The sequence below is a fragment of the Zalophus californianus genome, chromosome 1 (assembly GCF_009762305.2).
Source record: "Zalophus californianus isolate mZalCal1 chromosome 1, mZalCal1.pri.v2, whole genome shotgun sequence".
Lineage (NCBI taxonomy): Eukaryota > Metazoa > Chordata > Mammalia > Carnivora > Otariidae > Zalophus > Zalophus californianus.
Genome location: NC_045595.1, coordinates 65659007 through 65682671, shown reverse-complemented (window position 1 = coordinate 65682671; position 23665 = coordinate 65659007). Strand labels below are relative to the sequence as shown.

General features: G+C 43.7%; 1 protein-coding gene across 5 annotated transcripts in view; it reads left to right on the top strand.

The window, feature by feature from the left end:
- Positions 1 to 23665, top strand: part of TRANK1 (tetratricopeptide repeat and ankyrin repeat containing 1) — a 100303-nt gene that overhangs the window by 21400 nt on the left and 55238 nt on the right. For 4 of the 5 annotated variants that reach the window (XM_035726657.1, XM_027582772.2, XM_027582775.2 and 1 more), the window contains exons 3-8: positions 1299 to 1425; positions 4726 to 4876; positions 7578 to 7696; positions 10215 to 10298; positions 10538 to 10676; positions 12553 to 12687. In XM_035726657.1, the coding sequence (XP_035582550.1) occupies positions 1299 to 1425; positions 4726 to 4876; positions 7578 to 7696; positions 10215 to 10298; positions 10538 to 10676; positions 12553 to 12687 (755 nt within the window). The remainder of the gene's footprint in view (positions 1 to 1298; positions 1426 to 4725; positions 4877 to 7577; positions 7697 to 10214; positions 10299 to 10537; positions 10677 to 12552; positions 12688 to 23665) is intronic. The other variant, XM_027582776.2, reaches the window with a different exon arrangement.

Genomic DNA, 23665 nt, shown 5'->3' with positions numbered 1-23665 from the left:
GGTACACTTTGCATTTGTCTTCAAATTCTGTTGTGGTTTGGCACCAACCTGGTAGTGTTATGCCTAGACCCAGGCAAGAGGGACCCGCCCTGACATGCTTTAGAGGGCCCTCCTGTGGCTTCCCTCCAGCTGGGCCCACCACCCAGGCAGGAGTCTGTGGGGCCACAGGCTTTACCCACCCAGAGTCTTTTCCTCCCCTTTGGTTCATTCCATAGGTACCAAGACCCTGGAATTCTTGCCCATGGACTCTGCTTCCAGGGTCTTCACAGACCTCCTACCCACAGCCCATTCTTCCCAGGGCTGACCAAGTTCAGGGGTGTGGACAGCACTTGGAATCGTTCCTCCTGCAGTGCAGGATGAAGGCTGAGGTGGAGGGAGTGGGCAGGGGTGCAGTCCTGGATCACTCTGCCCTGACACATTTCCTACCGTTCTAAATTTGAACCAGTTATTGTAAAGTAGGAAGATAGAACGTATTTTATGGAACACTTTGTGAACTTGATTTATGATCTTCAAATACTTAGGCTAGCACTGTCCAATAGGATTTTCTATGATGATGAAGATGTCCTATAATACAAAATGTGGGTATCGAGTACTTGAAATGTGGCTAATACATTTAAGGAACTGAATTTTAAATTTTATTTAAATTAAATTAAATATGAATAGTTACACATAGCCAGTGGCTACCATATTGGACAGTGCGGATTAGCCCCAGGGTATGTGAGCCCCATTTGCACTCTGGCCCTGGGTCCTGCAAATGTTAGGGCTGCCCTGTCTCTACACTACAACGGTGCTCATCCTGCACCTGTCATGGTAGTTCCGTGGGGATGGTGTGGTCACATGTTCTGAAAGGCCCTTCCTGTGATACGCTTGCATCCATCCAGCGTGGACATGCACGTGGAGGGGCTCACCCCACACTGCACCAGTCAGTGGTCTCTGCTGAGGCTCAGTGGGAACTCCCATCCTTCCTGTCCTTAGGACCGATCAGCACCTTCACAGCATCTTCACCAAGGTGGTCTCTAAAAAATGAAAAGATCCATGGAGATGAGTCAGAGGTAGAACTGAGGTGTTGAGAACATTTGTCATGAAAAGGAGGGGACGATTTGGGAGTGAGGAGGGACAGACTTGTCCCGGGTTTTCTGGGGCAGTGGGGGCTGGAGGGCCAGACGTGATAGGTGTAACTGGGACGTTAACTGGTGATGGTGGCAGCCAGGCCCAGCATTGTGGCCTTCAAGGGTGGTTTCTGTATTTGCAGAAAGACAGCTCTACTGACCGCCGGTCCGGTCTGTTCTTTCTGACAGGGTCCCCCCCAGGGAGCTGGCTGTGTTGCTGTGCAACAAATCCAGTGCGTTTTATAGCCTTGGGAAATGGAATGAGGCCTTCGTGGCAGCCAAGGAATGTCTCCAGTGGGATCCAACCTACGTGAAGGTACGGTGACAGCCGGGGACCCTGCCTGTCTTTTCCTCACCTGCTGCCTCTCCTCCCTTTCTTTTTTTTTTAAAGATTTTATTTATTTATTTGCCAGAGAGAACACAAGTAGGCAGACAGGCAGAGGGAGAAGCAGGCTCCCTGCTGAGCAGGGAGCCCGATGCAGGGGTTCGATCCCCAGGACCCTGGGATCATGACCTGAGCCGAGGGCAGACGCCCAAGCGACTGAGCCACCCAGGCGACCCTCCTCCCTTCTTTTTAAAAATGGAAATATGAGGAGAGCTTTGCATTCAACTCTTTGCACTTCAGACAGATGCCCCTAGGGCATGCGAGCCCCTCGGGAGAAGACTAACGACAATGATGGTGGCCCAGTGTGGAAATGCCCGTGTGTGTGTGTGTGTGTGTGTGTGTGTGTGTGTGTGTGTGTGTGTGTGTGTGCGGGGAGCTCTTGTGTTCTGATGTAGTTACCTCCCCGCTGGGAGTCTAAAGTGTTCTTTGGTGCTTTCAAGTTTCATCGTAGCAAAGTTTCACTTCACATCATTGTTTCACTTGCTAGCTGCGGGGACACATGACACGGATTCTTCAGAAAGAACTTCTTACGTGGAGATCAGGGGAGGTTTGGGAGGCCAGTCAGCCAGCCGCTCTCTGGTGTTAGCCAAGGTCAATAAACGACCATTTGATTGTTTTTCTCAGCTGAAATGCTGTCAGTGCCCATTCTGCAAGGCACCTCAACGTTCTTCATGCCTGAGGCAAACAAACGGACAGGCAGACACCATCCCAGCTTTTGAGTAACTCACTATCGGTTTGGAGGAGGACGGAAAGCAGAATCAGAGACCATAATGGAGTTGCCATTCAGGAGCCACCTGAGGCACATACAGTGACGTGTCCCGTTAGTGATATAGACCACTGAGAGCGAGGCGCGGAGGTGGGAAAAGCGCAGGCCTTGTTGCGGACTGGTTTCAGCAGCCCGGAGGAGCGCCTTTTCCCTCCTTAAGCCTTCCTTTCCCCCCCGACTGTAGAGGGAGATGCTACCAGGATCCTAGAGTTGCTTCAAGGATTCAGAGACCTTAGTTCAAGTTGTTGGCACTCTCGGTAAACAGGAGTTTGCACGATTTCCTCAGGGGTCTGCATTTTGTGTATGACTGCTAGAAGTGGAACAGCGGGAAGTGGCCAGGGGCTTTGACCTACGGATTCTACATCCCTGAGGGAGCGATTTGTCTGTTTTACCTTAGGCCTCTTCTATTGGAGGATGGATACTTTAGGAATTATTGAATAGTTTTAAAAATGGGAAAGCACTCCTGAGGAAATCTCCTCAGAGGCATTTTAGGATTTTCCCCATCCCCCAACTGGATTGGGGGCGGGGAGGGAAGGAGTTGGGGGCATACGCACATTCCTCAGGCGGTGGCCGGACTTCCTTGAGGGGCCAGGCCTGCCTCAGTCTGTGGCAGCACAGCGACCAGGACCCGCCCCCATTCTTACTCCTGGGTGTCTTCCTCTTTCCCCATTCTTTCCCACCTCCGGTTCTCTCCCAAATGTCCTCTGTAGGGGAAGAAGAACGCTTTCTGTCTTCCTTCTTTTGGTTCAATGGCTGGGGCCCTGCAAATTTGACTGACAAGAGACAAATTAACAAGAGAAAAACATACAAATTTTATTTTGTGATAATTTTTACATGACACAGGGGCCTTCCTAGGAAAGACCCCAAGAAAATCAGATAGGCTTGAGAGCTCATATACATTTAGGCTTGAGAGCTCATATACATTCAAAAAAATATTTTATTTATTTTAGAGAGAGAGAGAGAGTAGGAGGAGCAGAGAGAGAGGGACAAGCAGACTTGGCACTGAGAGCAGATCCCTACAAGGGGCTTGATGCCGTGACCCTGAGATCATGATCTGAGCCAAAATCAAGAGTCAGAAGCTTAAAACTGACTGAGCCCCGCCCCTAGAGCTCATATACATTTTTAACAGAGAGCAATAAACTGTGGAGACAGGTCAGACAAAGGAAAGGGGTTTAGACATCTGGAGCCCTGGACTGTGGGAACACACGTACATGGGGGAAACTAATGGGAGGGAAAGCAAGGCTATCTTAGCAATGCTTAGCAGTGTTGGTCCCACAGTGCCGATTTCTGTCTTCTTCATGGCCATAAGAATTCCCTGGGAGAGGGGATTTATGGCAGTCCTCGTTTTTTAGACTTTCTGCTTTTAGTCAGATAAGGGAAGCTCCAGGAAGGCTTCTTTCTACATCTGTTGAATCTCAAATGCCTTGGGCTCAAGATAACCCTTATGCCAAAGTGTCATATTTTGGGGTGGCATATTCTGATCCTCTTCATTCCCCTGCCAAAGTAAAAGATGAAAGAAACTTAAATCTGAGTAGGGCAAGGAAGTGGGGAATTCTGTATCCAGCTTACCGAGTTGGGGGAAAAAAAAAACCCACCTTCTCCCACCCCTTTTTTCTGATTGTTATCTGAGGTTCTAGACTTTCAAATGAAGGTGAAAACAAATCGATAAATAACCAGAGATTTGGTGTCAAGTGGAATTTTTAAGTGCTTGCTTTTTTTTTTATTAAGCTGGTTGGTGAACACTTTTTATTTATTATCTTAGAATGCTGTCTTGGTAGGTCCTGGTGTGGATTCCCTTAGAGAATCAAAGAGGAGAAAAGCAGTATCATTTTGTTCCTACTCAACGTACGCAGTTTGTATATAGGCAAAACTAAACCATTTTCCTCTGTTACTCATTGTAATTTTCCTCTACAGAAAGAAAAAAAATTTTGCCTCTGGTGTACATGGCCCACAATGTGGAGCTCAATACATCTCAATGCTTGTCATTACCATTTTCATTTTTTTTTTCCCTCGGCTACATACCCAGTGGAAATTGTGTTTACTTTGATTGAAAGGAACAGGGAACAACTTCTGTGTTTACATGACAATCTCATTCTTTTCTGGAACTCTGTCATCATAGGATTTTTTCATTCTCTTCTTGCCCGGGCTGTGACTGGAGGCATGAATAAATAAGCCACACATATAATTGGAACCAGTCCTGCTTCCTCGCTCCGTGTCATGTGTTAGATGCTGTATCAGTCATGGATTTGAAACTGATTATTTTCTTCGCGGTTAAAAAATGACAGGAAAAATGTGGCACACAACGTGATGTGGGAATGCTGTCTCCAGTGCTTGTTAGAAATCTGTGTTTTCATAGAAGTGAAACCTCTACGGTCCATTTCCCCAGCTCATCAATCTTGCCTTTCCTTTTAGCAGCTGGTTGGAAGAGATGGGCGAGTTACGGTTTTGCTTTTCTTCTGTCCCAGGGATACTACCAAGCGGGCTATTCCTTACTGCGGTTGCTCCAACCTTATGAAGCAGCTCGCATGTTTTTTGAGGGTCTGCGACTTCTGCAAGGCACTCCAGACCAGATCCAGGTTGCTGATTTCCTCGTGGGAGTCTTCACCACTATGGGCAGTAAGTTGGAAGGGGGAGGGGGAAGCCTTTGTTCATTCTTTCTTTCCTTTTTTTTTTTTTAAGTCCTTGTTATTTTATTCGAACGGCTCCTGGGGAGATAATTTCAGGGTGTTTCTTTGTGGCTTATTTATGTCGTTAGACTGGAACTGATTTTCACATTAGAAAGCATTTTGGAAGGTTTGGTGGCTCATGTCCTTGTAAAAACAAGAAAATCCTTTCGCAGAAACCACTTAAAGCTCTGCCAATCAGACTTCAGTTTTCTCTGTTGCTACTTAGAGATCTTTCCCCCTCTATGCTACTGATTTTATGTGATTTGTGCTCTTTCCTGTGATGTTTGCATGTGTTTCTCCAATATGCCGAGAAATAGTCCTGTTTGCTATCAAAATACCCTGGCAGGGCTGATGGAGGTGTCTCAGGATTTCTCTGCCTTAAATGCCCGTGGTTCTTGGTCATGCCGCTTGGAAAAAAGAAGAGGTAGGTCAGACGAAGAGTGGTGGTCAGCAGAGCAAAGTCTACTGAGGGATAGTACAAAGCTCCCGGAGAGGGAGGGGGGCCCGAGTGGGTTGCCCCTGGAGTTTCTAAGTTTAGCGGTTTTTAATGAGTTCTTCTGTGGAACTATCTTAAGCAGCCAGGTTGTGCTGAGTTGTGCCAATCAGGGCTTTGGTCACATTATCTACCTATTAGGTTAATGTCAACATGCTGATGGTCTTTTTTGCTGACATCTGGGGGCTTATGTCTTAACTGCCCCTTGCCTGTGATAGTGACAAGTGCTTTGTGGTTAATTGTCTTATTTTAGGACGTTTTGCAGAAGTCAATTCTGCAAAGGCTGCAAAGCAGAATGCTAGTGCGCTCCTGTCTAAGCTGTGAAACAGGATGTTAGTGCTGTTTTATCTTAGCTGTCCTGACTCCGTATTTTCTTGTTGGGGACCCTGGCCAGGACTACTTCACTGTCCAACTAACTGCTCACAGAGGGTGCTGTGGAAGCTGACGCGGTGCTCAGGGCCTCACTGGCTCTGCTCACTGCAGCGGAGGACCCAGCCACTCCGTGTAGGAGTGACGCATGGAGGACTTTTTGCATCACTGCCTTGAGTTATTACTCTTAACGACCTGGCCGTGAGCTGGCTTTGTCAGTGGCCTGGATTAGGCAAAAACTGAAAACCATAAAACACGATGTAACATATCCTTGCCAGTGACAAAGGAGCTCTCTTGTGCTTATCTTGGCACGGACTAAAGTTCTGCCAATGACCAGGCCATTGTTTTCAAATATTGCGTTTGATCGCATTTAAGGTTGTACCGACTTAAGATGTGCCGTTGGAAAATGTTTTGCCACTGAGAGTCAAAATCAGTTGTCACACATGTCCCGATTGTAGAGATGTTAGAATGTGAAAAATGGCACATGTCAGAATTGCGGGAAAAAGGTCTTTGGCTTTCAGAGGTGGGGAAATTGATTCAACTGTTGCAGATCCACCTGTTCCCACTGCGATTGTGGGAGAACAACTCTTGTGGTCTGTGGCCGACATTCTACAAATTTGGGCAAGTTTGGCAGATGGGGGAGTGGGGGGCGTGAGAGCCATATCAGGCAGGCAGTGGGAAGGGGTTGGAGGTCGGCACAGCCGAGTCCCTTGGACAGAGAGGTGGAAGATCCCCAGATAAATGCTGACGGGTCCCAGGTTTCCAGTCAGCCTTTTGCTGGCAGTGACCGAGCCTGTTTCCCTTTCCTCTGAGTGTGATGGCTTGGCGTGTTCCCTACCATCCCTCATGTCGTCTCTGCATCTTTGTGAAGTCACTGTTTATTTCTGGGGGACTGCTCCCTTAAGAAATCTGGATGGTTTCCCTTCTGCCACCATCCTGAGAGGGGGCACTTCTTAGAACTTCATAGGGCAATGCATCCCATACTTGTATACCAAAGTATTTCTATTTGTAGGGTGAATGTATGTCCACGGTCCAATTTCTAAAATTTGAAAAATGTATTTGTGGAAATTTTGTATCCTTTTGTGCAATACTGTTTATTTTGATATTTACTTATTTTTGGAAGTTGACAATCCTGGAGGAGGTGCCGTGTTATTCTGGCACCTGCCCTTGCTCCTTGGATGATCTCATCCATGAGTTTGAGAAATGTGGTTTGGAGGATCATGAGATGCAATGGACCACTAGGTTAGAAGAATGTGTATTGACTAAGAGAGTTGGTAGATCTGGGTCCCCGTCTTTGTTTTTGTTGTTAACTAGCTGCATGATATGCCGTGAAGCCTGACCTCATTTGTCATCATTTCTCATCAGTTGGGTGACAATAATATTTGTCAACATCTTTCTTAAAGGATGTGAGGTGCTATTTTTTAAATTTTTTTTTAACTTCTTTTGAGTTTCTATTTCCTCCTCTATAAGTGGAGATAATAGGGCAGTGCCTTATTGGTCTGTTTGAGGGGTTAAATATTAGCGCGTATTGCGGGGCTTGGCATATGGAAGAGCTAAATCCCACTGCCTAACTCTTGGGCATTGAGTTTATAGATGAACCTAAAGTGTTTCCACTTCGTTCCATTATAGAGTACTTTTACTTTGAAAATGCCTTTGACTTTACTTTTACTTTGAAAATGCCTCTCTTTCTGATATCTTTAATTTTCCATTTGTCTATCTGTGGACCTTTTCCCAAATGTTCTAGACTCTGCCCGGGTTAAAATTTCTAAACTATGGAACTTTCTTTCAGGTGACCCCATTGTTTTGCAAAGTTTCTTGCCCTGTTTTGATCATATTTTTACTACCGGATTCTCAACAGAAGTGTGGCAATCTGTAATAGAAAAGTTGGCAAAAAAAGGATTATGGCATGTAAGTAAAAGAAGATGGCTCTCTTGTGGGGAAAGTACATTCTTGGCTAAATGGATTTTTTCTGCCTGCACTGGGGAAGGGATTGTAATTTATTATCTGTTTATTTTGATGCCAAAATAACTTTTTAACTGCACCATCATTAAAGATAGAAAGTCACTGAGAGTTATTAATTAGTCAGTTTCTGTTTTTTTTAAAGATAGGAAACATATTCAGAACACCTAATAATAATATTAGCTAATGTTTATCACCCTCAGATTATCACATTATATATACTATATATATTATATAATGTATTATATATCACATTATATATAATGTATTATCTCCCTTATTGCTCTGTGTCTTCATTGTCATCACAGAAGTGTCAAGTTCAAGTGCTAATGATAATGTGGAATGAGGAAAATAAACGATTGCATGTTCATCTTCATCATCTTTTTTTTATTGCATTTGCTAGTGTGGGCTCAAAAGACCTGCCTGTGTTGCTCTGAGCAATTCTGTGCTGCTTTTTTTTTTTAATTAAAAAAATTTTTTTAAAGATTTTATTTATTTATTTGAGAGAGGGTGCGTGTGTGCGAGAGAGCACGAGAGAGCAAGAGAGAGAGAGAGCGAGAGCGTGAACATGGGGGTTGGCGGGGGAGGAGCAGAAGGAGAAGCAGACTCCCGGCTGAGCAGGGAGCCTGGGATCATGACCTGAGCCAAAGGCAGGCGCTTAACTGACTGAGCCAGCCAGGCGCACTGCATCTGTGTAGCTTTAAGGGACTGCTGCCCACAGATCATAGTGAGGCTGCAGGAACCAAACCCAGGGCTGGGAATCCAGAGAATGGAGGAACAGAGCGGACTGTGAGCCTGGGCTTCAGTGTCACACAGATGCCTCCTCAAATCATAGTCTTCCACTTTCTATTTTGGGCTAATTACTTCCCCTCTGAGCCTCATTTCCTCATTTGTAAGATGCAGGATATAAACTTACTCTTCAGGGTTTTGGTGAGGATGAGAAATAAAGGACCAAGAACACCTACTAATAATATTAGCTAATGTTTATCACGGGCTTACAGTATGCCAAGCACCGAGCTAACAGAGCTTTATGATACCTGGCGTGCGCCGAATGCCCAGTGAATAGTAGTTGTCATTGATGGTGGGCTCTCAGTCAGCATGGAAAGGGCTGGTCAAGGCTGGCAGTTAGATCAGGAAGGGCCTGCTGGGCTTTCTAAAGCTGGGCAGTGCAGAAAAGTCACCAAAAGCAAGGGCAACCCAAAAGCTCTCTAGAGCCAGGCAGGGCAAATGACTTTAGAATACAGAATTCTTCAATTTTTAAAAAGCTCATGGATTCCATTGGAAATCTAATGAAATCGATGGGGTTCTCTTTGCATACACACACAGTTATGGGTATAGTTTCAGGTGGTTCATGGGAAATCCCCTAAAGTCCAGCAATGAGTTCCCTGAAGCTCACTTCCATATTAAAAGTTCTTGAGAAAGCAGGCAGGCAAGGGAAGGCCCGAGAATGCAGCCCAGTGGTAGGTCTACTTGGTCCAATATTCCAGCTGTGGGGCCCCAGTAATTTTTTTCACCTAATGGAAATAGAGACATCTTGTTAAAAAAAAAAAAAAAAGGCCAGGTCAGCAATCAGGATTGGCAGAATCCTGAGCATGTCATTTGAGATTGGGGTCTGTTCAGGGCGAGCAGCAAAGAGTGGGCATCAGGCTGAAAACCCGGAAGCAAGATGTGGTCATTGGCTCAGTCCCTGGGGTCCCACGTCCACTAGCAGGTGCATACATGACGGAGGTTGAGGCTGAGCCTGGGTCTCCAGTTGTGGCCATGCCAGAGCCTGGAGCCCTTAGACCTGTTGGCACACCTGGATGATTTCAGTAGGGACCTCTTAGGACATGCTGTCTGTGTGACCTAGGAAAAATTGCTTAACCTTTCCAGGATTCAGTTTCTTCAGTGACTTTAGATGGCGTCAGTGGTTTAACAACTGGCTCTCTGAGAAAAAAAATGTTTGTCAATTTCTGTAGTGTCAATACTCTCACCATGGCCCAATCTGAATTCATTAATAGGGCTACAGGATGTGGCATTGGGAATTCTGAAATGCAGTTGGTGCTCATTAGCTGCCTCGACAGGGTCTAGCAGACCCCAAACACTTGGGGCTTATGAAACACTAAAGTGCTAAAGAATGAATTGGAAGGAGCTACTTGTAAAGGATTGGATTCTTCTGCTTGCTAAGTAAGCCTCAAAACTTTGCACGGAATCACTTTTTTACCCACTGGTGCTGCTATCCTCAGCAGGCTTTGAGGAAAGGTGGAGAGAGCTTAGCTCTCAGCAGGAACAGGACATTGGCTGGACAGAGGGACTTCGATTATAGCTCAGGCTGTAAAGGTTGGCAGGTAGCTTAAAAAGAGAGGGCTGGAGGGTATTTTGTTTTTTGTTTTTTTGCTTGTTTTAACCCTGAAGATAACTTTTGCTCTAATAATCTATGTGGAGAACATGATTATTCCAGCTTTTTCTTTTTCTCCCTTCTCATCAGTCATTCCTACTTCTGTCGGCGAGAAAAGACCGGCTACCGAGAAATATCCATGTCCCAGGGTTAACACTGAAGAGTCTCTTTGAGGTAAGGTGGCTTCTTAAAACATACGGTTTCAAGTCAGGCCACTCAGGCTTATATTTGGGACCTCAGCTTGTATAAGGGGACTTCAGCTGTCTCACTGCAAATTTATTATTTATAATCATCTCAGGCTTGGGCCACAGCTATCCAGGTTTTACTGAACCCCAACATTATGAATGAAGGAGTTTGAAGTTTCATATTGACGGAGTGACTTCCATGATTCTTCCTGTGTGTTTTTTCCCCAGCAATACGTCTTCATTGGACTTTATGAGAAGATGGAACAGGTGCCCAAATTAGTTCAGTGGCTCATCTGCCTTGGTGCAAGTATTGAGACTATAGGACCATACCCTCTTCATGCCCTCATGCAACTCTGTATCCGAGCAAGTGAGTGTTCTTCCAGTTACACGCTGTCCGAGCTGCCCTCCCAGCCCTGAGCTCCCACGTGCTCTGCTGAGCTCAAGAGAAACCAGAATTTAGCCACCTGAAGGTGGAATATTCAAATGATCTGAATATGCAAATAGTTTGATTATTCAAATGCATGCAGGCAGCGGGGTAAACAGCATTGTTTTTATTTCACCTGGGACCTGGTAGCTACGGGGCCCAAGTTGAAAGGATTCTGTGTTCCTAGACAGATGCTAGGGGTAGAGGAGTCCTGAGACCCATGCAGGGGACTTGGGACAGACAGCCTTTGCTGGGCAGAGCTCCCTGAGGCTGTGGAGTTTCTTCCAGCTGGCCAAGGCACAGGTGGTCTTTCCCCCTTGTTCAAGTTCATTTTCTCTCTAGCCAGAGGGCTGACTGCCATGGTGGTGGTGGTGCGGGGGGCTGATACCAAGGGAAACACTGGTTCTGGCTGAGACAGAATGCTTGTGGTTCATCTAAAGAACGCTGATGTTCGTAAAATTCTTTTTTTCTTTTTTTAAGTCTTCACCACTTGGCGATAGGATTTAAATTTTAAAATATTTAATTTTTTTCATTATCACATACACACGTTAGATAAAAAAGCTTGTTTTTCTTCTTTTCCAAGCGTGTATGGCATCAGCGTTCGACATGTACCCATACTGTTTTAGAGCCAGAAAGGGCCAAGAGAATTTTCTAGACAGTCTTCCTCTTCTAGGCTGGGTTGCCTTCCCAGGAATGAAAGAGTGAGGGGGTTGGCCAGGGGCTTCAAGACCTGGGCCGCTGCTTTGCTTTAGCCACATTTGCCTTGCTGTTATCCATTTCCTACTGGGGAGTCCATGAGATGTTTTATTCTCACACAGGAATTGGCGGATCAAAGGTTTAAAAGTAAAGTCTGATTAAAAGCAATCTGATCCAGTCCTACCAGTTTTCAAGTAGGAATCTGGAGCCCAGAGAAGTGTGTCTCTGGTTGTGAGAGTCACGATTCCCCACTGTGTCTGCTCTTTACTTTAGCTCCTGGGGGGACAGGCAGGAATCAGTAAGATCAGCTGTTTAACTTTATCCCTGATTTGTTTCTCAGAGGAAAACTCTGACATGGTGACAAATGGTGTTTGCAGAGTTGGTAGAAGCATGTGGCATTCCTTGAGCCCAGGAGCTACAAGGAAGGAGCCTGGGAAAATAATTTTTAAATATATGTCCTATCGATAGGAATGAGTAGGGTAGTCTTTTCAGATATTGACCTGATTCCTGACATGGGTGCTGTTGATGCCCTGCCTGGAGCCTCTTTACCACCAGGGCCCCCATCACACCCTGCCGGTTCACAGCTGCCTCCTTCCCCAGAGGCTGCTTTTTGCCAATATGCACCATGTCCTACAGAGGTTCTCCCTCAACCTCACCCCCTCCTTAGAGGTGTTTTGTAGCTCTTGACTAACTGACATGCGGTACAAAATGTTAGCCCCCGCCTCATGGTGGGTCAACACTGGTGCTGTTCATGCTCCAGAGCTCCCTGTGGGATCGGGCTGAGGCTGAATCAGCTGAGACCACATCTCTGCTTGCCTCCTTCCCCTGCCTTGTCCTGCTTCCCTCAGTCTCTTTCCTGAGCTCCCTGTCAATAACTCACATGTACAGGAATCCTTGTCTCAGGCTCTGCTTCTAGGGAAACTGGCTGAGTTTATTATGAATAACATTCTAGAATTCATCCTTTTAATTTACAGACTCTGTGTCTCCCGGGCCTATTTGTGTTGAGTGTCAAATGTGTGTGGGATTCCCCATTTGGTTCCCTCATGGCGCTACACACTGATGTGCGTTATTGATTTTCTGTCTGTAGAAAATAACATCAGTCACTCATTTTAATTCCCTTCAGAGGAAAACCATCTTTTCAGGTGGTTAATGGACCACAAGCCCGAGTGGAAAGGCCGCATCAACCAGAAGGACGAGGATGGCTGCACTGTCCTCCACGTCGTCGCCGCGGCCCCCTACCCAGGATACCTCATCAAGCGTAAGCAGGCTGGAGGGTGCGCTATGGGCTGGAGGGTGCGCTATGGGCTGGATGACCTCAGGCATTAGAGAGCCCACACAACCGACCGCACGTATTTCCCATCCATCCTGGGACAGGCTCAGGACTAAACCTCACCTTGAATTAAGCATGACGGGGAGGGCAGGCTGTATGCAGAAAAGACGGGTGGGGGGGGTGGCGAGAGAAGGAAGAATGGCGGGGTTCCACGTGCTCTTTCCGCTTCAGTGGCTTCCGTGGGATTGAATGTCTCAAGGACAGGGGCTTCTGGCTGCACTTGTTCTCTCCCTCATCACGCGGTACTAAGTGCTTTATTTCATGTCAAATCTGCACTTGTTACCAGAGATACGCTGTGAACCAGACCACAGACATGGTCCTGCTTCTTGGCCACTGTAGAATCTAACACAGGGATTTCATCCACCATACTCACCAGGGCCAGACAGACTACGACGAAGAGTGAGGCTGATGCATGCAAGGATAAGCTGCTTCTTTTGATGCAGACATACCTTGTTAGCCTGTGAAACAGGAAGGCTCTCTGATGCCTCTCGCCTTTCTGGAAACCCATGGAGACAGCACATTTTGTTCTATAATAATGTTACAGCTGTGATGATGAATGGTAATGGACTCCTAGCCCCCGTGGAAGGGAGGTGACAGGGAGGGCTGGGGAGTTTGGCTCGGTGTGGCCACAGCCTCCTGCCGATCATGGGAACTAGGCCATCTTCTGATGGCAGGAGACGTTGGAAAGATGTTTTTTTTTTTAAAAATAAGACAACTCATGATTATAAAATGTCTGCTCAAAATTAAACAGGACTAGACAGAGCCCAGAGGCGTCCGGTTGGGGACCCCTAGCCTGCTGGGTCCTCCTGGGAACTTAGAGTTTTGTGTCTTCAGCGTGTCCTGGAGGAGCACAGTGAGGGGTATTTCTCTAATGTTATTCCCCACTGGACTGTGTCCCAGGAACCCACATCTGGGCAAATGGAGAAAGGGTGAGCTGTAGATACTGTTTTGAGCTTTATTGAAATATAATCCATATACCATATAATTCACCTGTTTAAAGCATCCACATCCATGTTTTTAGTACATTCACAGTTATGCAACCATTACCACAATCAACCTTTAAAACGTTTTCATCATTTTCAAAAGAAACCTCGTCTCCATTAACAGTCACTCCCCATTTCCCCCTCCCTCTCCAGCCCTAAGCAACCACTAATCTACCTTCTGTGTCCGGGGACTTGCCTATTCTGGGTATTTCATAGAAATGGAATCATACAGTCTTGTGACTGGCTTCCTTCACCGAGCATGCTTTCAAACCAAATAATATCCCATTGTATAGATGAAGCACATCTTATTTGTCCATTCATCAGCAGATGGACATTTGTTCAGCTCTTATGAATAATGCTGCTGTGAATTTTTATATATATGTCTTTGCTTTTGGAATATATTTTCATTTTTCTCAGGTAGATACCTAGGAATGGTATTGCTGGATCACTTGGTAACTCTATATTTAATCTCTTGAAGAACTGCCAGACCAGTTTCCAAAGTGGCTGAACCATTTTATGCTCCCACCAGCAATGCACAAAGATTCTAATTTTTCTAAGTCTTTGCCAGCTCTTGGTACTGTCTGTCTTTTTGGTGTCCTTTGAATTTTAGTACCCTCTGAGAGACCATGGTTTTCTGGCAAATGCTTGACAACTGGATCTTCAAAAAGAAAAGCCCCGAATTGTGGTGTTTGCCAATTTCCTTGGTATAGATACTCCCACCATGGTTGATTTCAAGCTATTAATGTGATGTCTTTGAACATGGGGCTGGGACATGTGCAGTAGCATACCATCATATTGTATTTTTACCACACAGATCAATTTTTTAAAGATTTTATTTATTTATTTGACAGAGAGAGACACAGTGAGAGAGGGAACACAAGCAGGGGGAGTGGCAGAGGGGGAGGCAGTCTCCCTGCTGAGCAGGGAGCCCGATGCGGGGCTCTATCCCAGGACCCTGGGATCATGACCTGAGCCGAAGGCAGCCGCTTAACAACTGAGCCACCCAGGTGCCCCCACACAGATCCATGTTAAGATAGATGTAAAGAAACCTCATCATAGACAATAGCAAAGCATAGTAAAATAATTGGGAAGTGATGAGTTTTGTTTTTAATATAATTTATTTATTGTAAGTTTAAATAAGTTAGTTGTTAATAATGGCCATGTTTACCAACCATCTTGTAGCATTTCTAGATATTCGACAGTTGGCGCTTGTGGACTGGTGTGAGCTGGTTCCAGCACACCTCTGTGCTAAAGCTCTCGTTAGCCTGGTAATTTACGGTTAAAATCTGTGCCTCCAATCACTGTGCTCTCCTTACACTTCCCCAGCCAGAAAATGCCCAAGAAAAAGGATTTCCAGACAAGACTCTTTGGTTTGCAAAGAAACACAACTCCAAGTCTCCTGAAATCCAGGTGGTTTGAGCAGTGTTTGGGTAGTTTATATGCATGCAGAGCCTTAGATTCCTACTGTATGCATCGATAACTTGGCAAGCATTCCATTTCCTGGGACTTAAACGAGTGCTTTCCAGTACAAGCATAATGAGAGCCACATACAAAATTCTAGAAATTTCTGGTAGTCTTATGAAAAAGTAAAGCAAAATAGGTGAAATTAATTTTAGTGATATATTTTATTTTATTTTTAATATTTTATTTATTTATTTGAGAGAGAGAGAGAGAGAGAGAGAGAGAGAGAGCATGAGAGGAGAGAGGGCCAGAGGGAGAAGCAGACTCCCCGCTGAGCGGGGAGCCCGATGTGGGACTCAATCCTGGGGACTCCAGGATCATGACCCGAGCCGAAGGCAGTCGCTTAACCAACTGAGCCACCCAGGTGCCCTGGTGATATATTTTAACCCATCTATCCAACCCATCTATCCAACATATGTGTAATTAGTATAAAAAGTATGGAGACATTTTACATTCTGTGTTTCAGTTTTGTGCTAAGTCTTTGAAATCCAGCATATATTTTGCTCTGCTAGCCCATCTCCTTGTTGGCTAGCCACAGGTGCTCAGTAGCCACCTCTGTGCCTCGTGGCTGCCATATTGGACAGCACAACTTAATACTATTTCTTACAAATGCTGAAACCTTCCTGACTTTCTGAAACATGGGAGAATAAACATAAGAAGTCAAGAGATGGCCCTTTCTTCATGCAGGTGTAACATGGCCTGCCCCCCCGGCCGCTACCGAATGAGCCTTCACGACTCTTAATAGGCTGCTTCTCCTCTTAATTCTACCTCTCTCTCACTACCCACGTCCCCTTTCTCTCTTTCGGGAGAGCTCACCTTTTTTTTTTTTTTAAATCTTCAATTTGAACTAATTTTAGACATACAGAGAAGATGCAAAAATAGTTCCAAGAGTTTCTGTATATCCTCACCCAGCTTCCCTTAATCTTAGCATGTTATATGTCAGGGTTTAGTTATCAAAATCAAGAAGTTAACATTGACAGAGTGCTGTCAACTAATACACAGATCTCGTGCGAATTTCACCCTTTTTTCACTAATGTCCTTTGTCCATTTGGAGACCCACACTGCATTTACTTGTCAGGGCTCCTTAGTCTCCTCCAGTCTTTGACAGTTCCTCAGTTTTCCATGCCCTTGACCCTTTTGAAGAAGATTGGTCAGTTGTTTGGTAGATGGTCTATCAATTTGAGTTTGTTTGATGTTTTTCTCATGATTGGAATAAAGTTATGCATTTTTGCTAAGAATACAACAGAAATGAGTTTGTGGTCTTCTCCGTATTATATTACGGAGTTCATCATGCCAATATGTCTTGTGATGTTAACCTTGATTAGTTGGTTGAGGTGGGATCCATGGGATTTCTCCCTTGTAAAGTTACCATCTTTCCCTTTGTAGTTGTTAAATATCTCGGAGGAGATACTTTGAGGCTATGCAAATACGCTGCTTCTCTTTAAATTTTTGCACACTAATTTTATTTTCGTTGGTGGATCTTGTCAGCATCAGTTATCACTGTGATCTTCAATTAATGTTGATTTTTTATTTTCTTCTTTCCTTCTACATTTATTACTTGGAATTCTGTTGCAATGAAGAGCTGTCCCTTCTCTGTATGTATGTATGTATGTATGTATGGACTCATGGATATTTATTCTATGGGATAAAATCCATAGTTGCTCAAATTGTTCCAGCTTTGGCCATTAGGCACTCCTTTCTTCTGGTTGGCTCCCGTGTTCCTTTGACAAGCCCCATCCTTTTCTGAGCACTTCCTTACTTTCAGATACCACAAGTTGCTTCAGGCTCACCTTGAATTTTCTGTGTCTCCCATTCCTCCAAGGATCCCCAGTTCCTTTTGTTAAAGAATGGTGTAGAAAACAAGGTCTGCTACTTGGTGTGATCATTGCTACTGAAGTGTCATTATTTCTAGGCCTTCTCAGCAGACAGAGGGAGGAAGCATATGGTCATGTACTAACCCATGAATACACACATCTGTATTACTGTGTCTCTGTATTAAAAACCATGAGTTTATGCTGATACCTCTGATTCTGGTCCAACACCATGGTCATTTAGCTTTTTAAAATTTGTAACATCTCTCATCTATAATATATTTATTTTTTCAGTTTTAAGAGTTTCAGACTTGCTAACCCATGTCCCTTTGAGAAACACATCTAAATAGATGTATGTTTGTTTTATGTTCATTTTATGTTTGTGTTCAGTTCTTTTTGTCTTCAGTTTTATAGCATCTAGTCAAGATACTAAGTTATTTTCCTCCCCACCCTATTTACTATGGTTATTTTGCTCATTTGTAGTACACTTAGGTATATTTTTCAGTGTTTGCATTCTGTTTTAGGGTTCTCCTCACATCCTGATTGGTTTTGTTTATATTTTGGTATGTGGAAGGCACATATGTGAAAAGTTACTATGGTTCTAGATGTCTGAACTTCGCAGAAAGATATACTCAGAGAAGTGTCACTTCTTCCTCGTCCCTTGACCCCCCTAAGTTTCCACTTACCCCCTTTTTCTGCCCCTTTCCCATTCACCCCCTGTAGGTGATCAGTTTCTTTTTCTTTCCTTCTTTCTTTTTTTTTTTTTTTTAGGCTCATTCTTTCTGGATTCCTTTTGCAGTAATGAGCAGACATATGTGTATTTTCTTACACCTCCTTTTTTACATGGAGGGCCCCATTCTATAGATTCTGCCTGGCACCTGGCTTTTTTTTCATTAACAGTATGTCCTGGAAATCACTCCATATTCGTTCATATGCATGAATGCATATGTAGGTCTGTTAGATATTGTCAAATCTCCATTCGGAAGGATGGTACCAATTTGCACAACCACCCGTAATGGAGGAGAATGCCTCTTTCCCCACAGTCTCATCAACAGAATTTTGTTGTTATATTTCTAAGTTTTTTCTGGTCTTGAGAGGTGTGAATTGGTATCTCAAGTTTGTTTTAATTTGCATCTCTTTGTTTATGTGTGGGTTTGGATTTTTTAAAATACAGTTGAGAACCATTTTTTAATCTTTTTTTGCCAAGTTATATGTTCATGTCTGTTTCCCATTTTTCTACAGAGATTTTGGTCCTTTGTCCTCAATTTTTAAGAATTCTTTGTTCATTAGCTCTTTGTCTGTGGTATAAGTTATGAATTCCCCCCCTCCCAGTTTGTCACTTGTCTTCTGACTTTGGGCTTTTTTGTCATGGAGATGTTTTCTTTTTATGTAGTCAAATTTATCAATCTATTGATTTATTGTTCCTGTATTTGGAGTCAGAGTTAAAAAAACCTTCTGAACATCCAAGTTAAAGAGTTATTATTTTTTTCTGGTGCCTCTATGGTTTCCTTTTTAATTAGATCCCTGATCCATTGGAGTTTCATGTAAGGATCTAGTTTTACCATTTTCCAGGTGGCTACCTATTTGTCTCAGCATCATTTGTTTATAAGTGTTCTCATGACCTCAGGAATTTGAGATGCCACTAATTCTGGACTTTCTGTTCTATTCTACTGGTCTCATTGTTCATATAGACTTCTCTTTTTTAAAGATTTTATTTATTTGACAGAGAGAGAGAGAAGGAGCACAAGCAGGGGGAGTGGGAGAGGGAGAAGCAGGCTTCCCGCTGAGCAGGGAGCCGAACGCGGGGCTCGATCCCAGGACCCTGGGATCATGACCTGAGCCAAAGGCAGACGCTTAACCAACTGAGCTACCCAGGCACCCCTTCATATAGGCTTCTTTGAATCACCTTTCAAAAACTAGTTTAAAAATCAGAAGTAGACTCCACACCAAGATGGCTGAAATAAAAAAAGGTGGACAGCAACAAGTACTGACAAGGATGTGGAAAATTTGGGACCCATTGCTGGTGGGAATGAAAAATTGTGCATCTGCTTTGGAAAAAAGTCTGGCACTTACTCAAATAGTTACCATATGATTCAGCAACGTTACTCCTAGGTATTTGCCTCACATAAATGAAAACATATTCAAACATTTGTACATGAATGCTCATAGCAGTATTACTCATAACAACCAAAACCATGCAGACAACCCAAATCTCCAACTGCTGAATGGACAAACAAAATGCGGTACATCCAGACAATGCAATATTATTCAGCCATAAAAAAGAACAAAATACTGATACACGCTATAATAAGGATGCACCTTAAAATGTTATGCTGAAGGAAAGAAACCAGACACAAAAGGTCACATATTGCATGATCTCTTTTATATGAAATGTCCAGAATAAGGAAATCCCTAGAGACAGAATCAGATTACTGGTTGCCCTGGGGGTGGGGCAGGAGGAAATGTGGAGTGACTGCTAATGCATATAAGGTTTCTTTTTGGGGTGATGAAATGTTCTGGAATTGGATAGTGGTGATTACACAACTTCCTAAATATACTGAAACCCACTAAATTGTATACTTTCAAAGGATGAATTTTATTCAATCAAAAAAAATTTAAAAGTAAAAAAATAAAAAGAAATTGAAAGGCACGCTCTTGGTAAAAAAAAAGAATTCAAACACGTTAAAAAGATATGTGATAAAAAGTAAATTCTCTTTCACAAAGTCTACCAAGCATTTTTTTGGTGAGTCTTGCCAATTTTTCTTTTCCTCTTTTAAATATGAATGTGCACATACTCTACATTCTGTTCAGCAACTTGCTTTTTCCCTGAACAATAATCTTGGCCATCTGTCCCTAACTGTACCTGCATAACTATTTCATTTCTTTTTAACAGCTCACAGTGTTCTCTGACATGACTATACTGTGCTAATGGATGATTAAATGGTTTTCAAGTTATTTTGCTACCAGAAACAATGCTCAGAGAATATTTTCCTATATATATCTTTGTGAACTGGTGGGAATATATCTGTAGGATTATTTCCTAGTTGAGAGATTGCTTGTTCAAAGAACTGTACATTTTATTTATTTGGATAAACTCACTTTATTTAAATTTTAAATAGATTACATTCACAAATCAAAAGATACAAAAAGTATACATTGAGAGTTTCTGTCCTTTAACCTGAGAAACCAATGTTAGCAATATCTTATGATTTTTCCCCACAAATATTTTTTATTTATTTATTTGAGAGAGAGAGAGAGAAAGTGAATGAGAAGGGGTAGGGTCAGAGGGAGAAGCAGGCTCCCTACTGAGCAGGGAGCCTGAAGCGGGACTTGATCCCGGGACTCCAGGATCATGACCTGAGCCGAAGGCAGTTGCTTAACCAGCTGAGCCACTCAGGCTCCCCCCACAAATATTCTATAATGTATAAGTAAAAACATATGTGCAGTTTGAGGATGTTGTTAGCATGGAGGGATGTATTTGGCTTTTGAAAACTATTGTTAACTTGAACCCTGGAAAGGTTGCCCCAAAAGTGTATGAGATTATCTCCATCTTTTTTTTTTTTTTTTAATTTTATTTATTTATTTGACAGAGAGAGAGATAGCAAGAGCAGGAACACACGCAGGGGGAGTGGGTGAGGGAGAAGCAGGCTCCCCGATGCGGGACTCGATCCCAGGACCCCGGGATCATGACCTGAGCTGAAGGCAGACGCTTAACGACTGAGTCACCCAGGCGCCCCAGAGATTATCTACATCTTAAATACTTTTCTGATACATGGAGAGTCAGGAACTTTCCAGATACTTTAATGTGGCCCAAATTCCAAATTCACCACTTAAAATAATTGTAGCATCACAGAGCCTCTGAAATCATCAGTTCTGTTGGCATTTTGGTGGGTGGACGTTGTTATGATGGTCCTCCTGGCTCCCGATCCATGTGGTTTGGGAGGCCCAGGGGTTCAGGCTCAGGGAATTACCAGGACCTAAAGCTTAGAAATGATCACCTTCTGGAACTGCCATGAGGCCAGATCAGTAGTTGTGTCTGACTTGGTTATAGGTTACAGACACTCAAACTGGTTTAGGCAAGAAAGGGAATTTATTGGCTCAGGGGACTCAGTCGTCCAGAGTTTGCTCCAGGTGCTCCAGAGACATCTTCAAGAATCTGCCCTGTCTCCCAGCTCTGCTTTCTTCTGCGTTAGGGTTATTCTTAGGCAGGCTCTCTTTCCGTTGAAGCCACCTGATAATAGGTTTATATTATGCCTATTTGTCAGTCTCAGCCAAAGAGGATATTTCTACTCGGTATTTCAGTTAAAGTCCTAGGAATGCGCCTCCGTGACTTGACTTTGGTCACATGCCTCCAGGAACCAATCAGTAGAGCCAGAAGGATGGAATGATCTGATTGGCTAGATCCTGATCAGGTGTTCACCCCTGGATCTGGGGCTGGGGGCAGAGCCAGAGAATGGAATGATCTGGTTGGTCAGATTCTGATCAAATGTTTATCCCCCCCCCCCCGCCCCCCGAGCTCGGGCTGGGGCAGTGGTTGAGTATGTCGTCGTGACTGAATGTGTTTACTCGCGTCAGATCAGGTAGGCTAAAAATGGGGGGGAAAGGTGCTTTTCCAAAGGAAAACTGAGGTGGTGTTATCAGGAAAAGGGCTAATGGATGCAGTCAATTAAAAAAAAAAGTCTAGTATGTTTTCAAATTTTGCTTCCTTATCCTCAAGAATTTTGAAAACCTATGTACCTCTTTACATGTTTTTATATTGACGCATAGACTTTTTTGTCTGTGAGTCAAAAATATGTAAGAAAAGGTAATTTTCAGAATTGTGTACACAGATATTTTAAAATAAGACTATTATCTCACTCCTTTAGTTGCATATAATAGAATATAAATACTACAGCAACTTTATACCCTCAAACATGTATTTAAAAAATTGTGGACCAGCTCTTTAATAGTCAAAAATATCAAATTGTACCTTCCTTTTTTTGGGATCATATCTCTAGTTTACTTTTCAGAAAGAAGTTTACCCTCATATAGTTTATGCTTGAAAATCTTATTAGTCATCCAGTGATCTTCTTCTGGAATAGAAGTACTTGTATAGCTTTAAATTAGAAAAAAATTTCTGTGATTTAAGACTCTAGGGGTTAATTTTTTTTCTAGATTTAATTATTACAAAATTATTACTACAGATATCAAAGCAACAGAAATACATTAAAATCTTCTGTAATTAATTATTAAAGAAGAAAATAATAATTTTGGAGGGCAGTAAGAGGAGGGTAGATTATAGTACCTTTTATTTTTTTATTTCATTAATTTTTTAGAGCTTTACTTAGAGAAAGAGGGAGAGCACTAGAGCAGGGGGAGGGGCGAAGGGAGAGGGAGAGAGGGAGAGAATCTCAGACTCCCTGCTGAGCATGGAGCCTGATTTCAGGGCCTGATCCATGACCAGAGCCTAAATCAAGAGTCAGATGCTTAACCGACTGAGCCACCCAGGTGCCCTGTAGCGCCTTTTAAAAGGGGCTTGGCAGGCACCTAATTTTCCCTTCAGTGGACACTCTGGAAGTCAGGAATTTTCACTGCCTTTGGGGCAATACATTAATTAGTAACTAGTTCTCTGTAACAAATCACCATAAACTTGGTGGCTCAAAATCATTACCAGCTCACAGTTCTGTAGGTCAGTAGTCTGAAATGATGTGACTGAGTTTTCTGCTCAGTGTCTCCCGAGGCTGAAATCAAGGTACTGACAGAGGCTGTGTTCTCATCTGGAATTGTGGGCTTTCTTTCATGGTCACATGGTTGTGGCAGAATCTAGTTCCCTCTGGTTGTAGGAATGAGGTCCTTGTTCCCTCGTTGGCTGTCAGCCGGAGGCTGCTCTCAGCTTCTGCAGGCCACACATAGTCCTTGTCATGTAGCCCCCTCTCTCTTCAAAGCCAGCAGGGGAGAATTTTTTATGCAATCACTTCCCTCTCATATTTTATTTATTTTTTATTTTTTTTATTCCCTCTCATGTTTTAAATCTTTGCCCTCTTTCTGACCTCTGGACCTTTGACCTTTATGGCTCATGTGATTAGATCAGGGTAATCTCCCTATCTTAAGGTCAGCTGCTTTGGGGCCTTGATTACATTTGCAAAGTCTCATCACGTTTAGATTCATATTTGATTGAGTAACTGGGGGAGAAGGTGTGTGTGCACCAGGGGTTGGGAATCCTGGGGACTGTCTTGGAATTCTGCCTGCCTCAGTGAGATACTCCGAGGGTAAAACGTTTGACTTTTTAATTTTGTCTCATTTTTGTAAATGCGAGAAGGGCAGTTGTGACTGGGGAGATGGAAAAGGAGAGCGCCCTGAACAGGACGATACCTGGAGTACAGGTGCCTTGTCCAGGCAGTGGATTTTAGGAAAGCATGGGGATCAGGCATTGATTTGCTGAACTCTTTGTGCCCATGTCAGTCTTTGTACCCCCAGGGATACACCCGTTCCATTCAGGAAACTGTTGCATCTGTGATCATGGAGACACCTTGATGCTTGGCAAATAGATATGTCAAAGCAGCAAATGGAGCTGGCAGCCAGAGGGTTGGGGCTGGGAGGGTGGAAACGGTGACAACAAAAAGACCCCGATGCAAAGGCAATTGCCACTTTCTTTTCCAATCCCCAGACAGG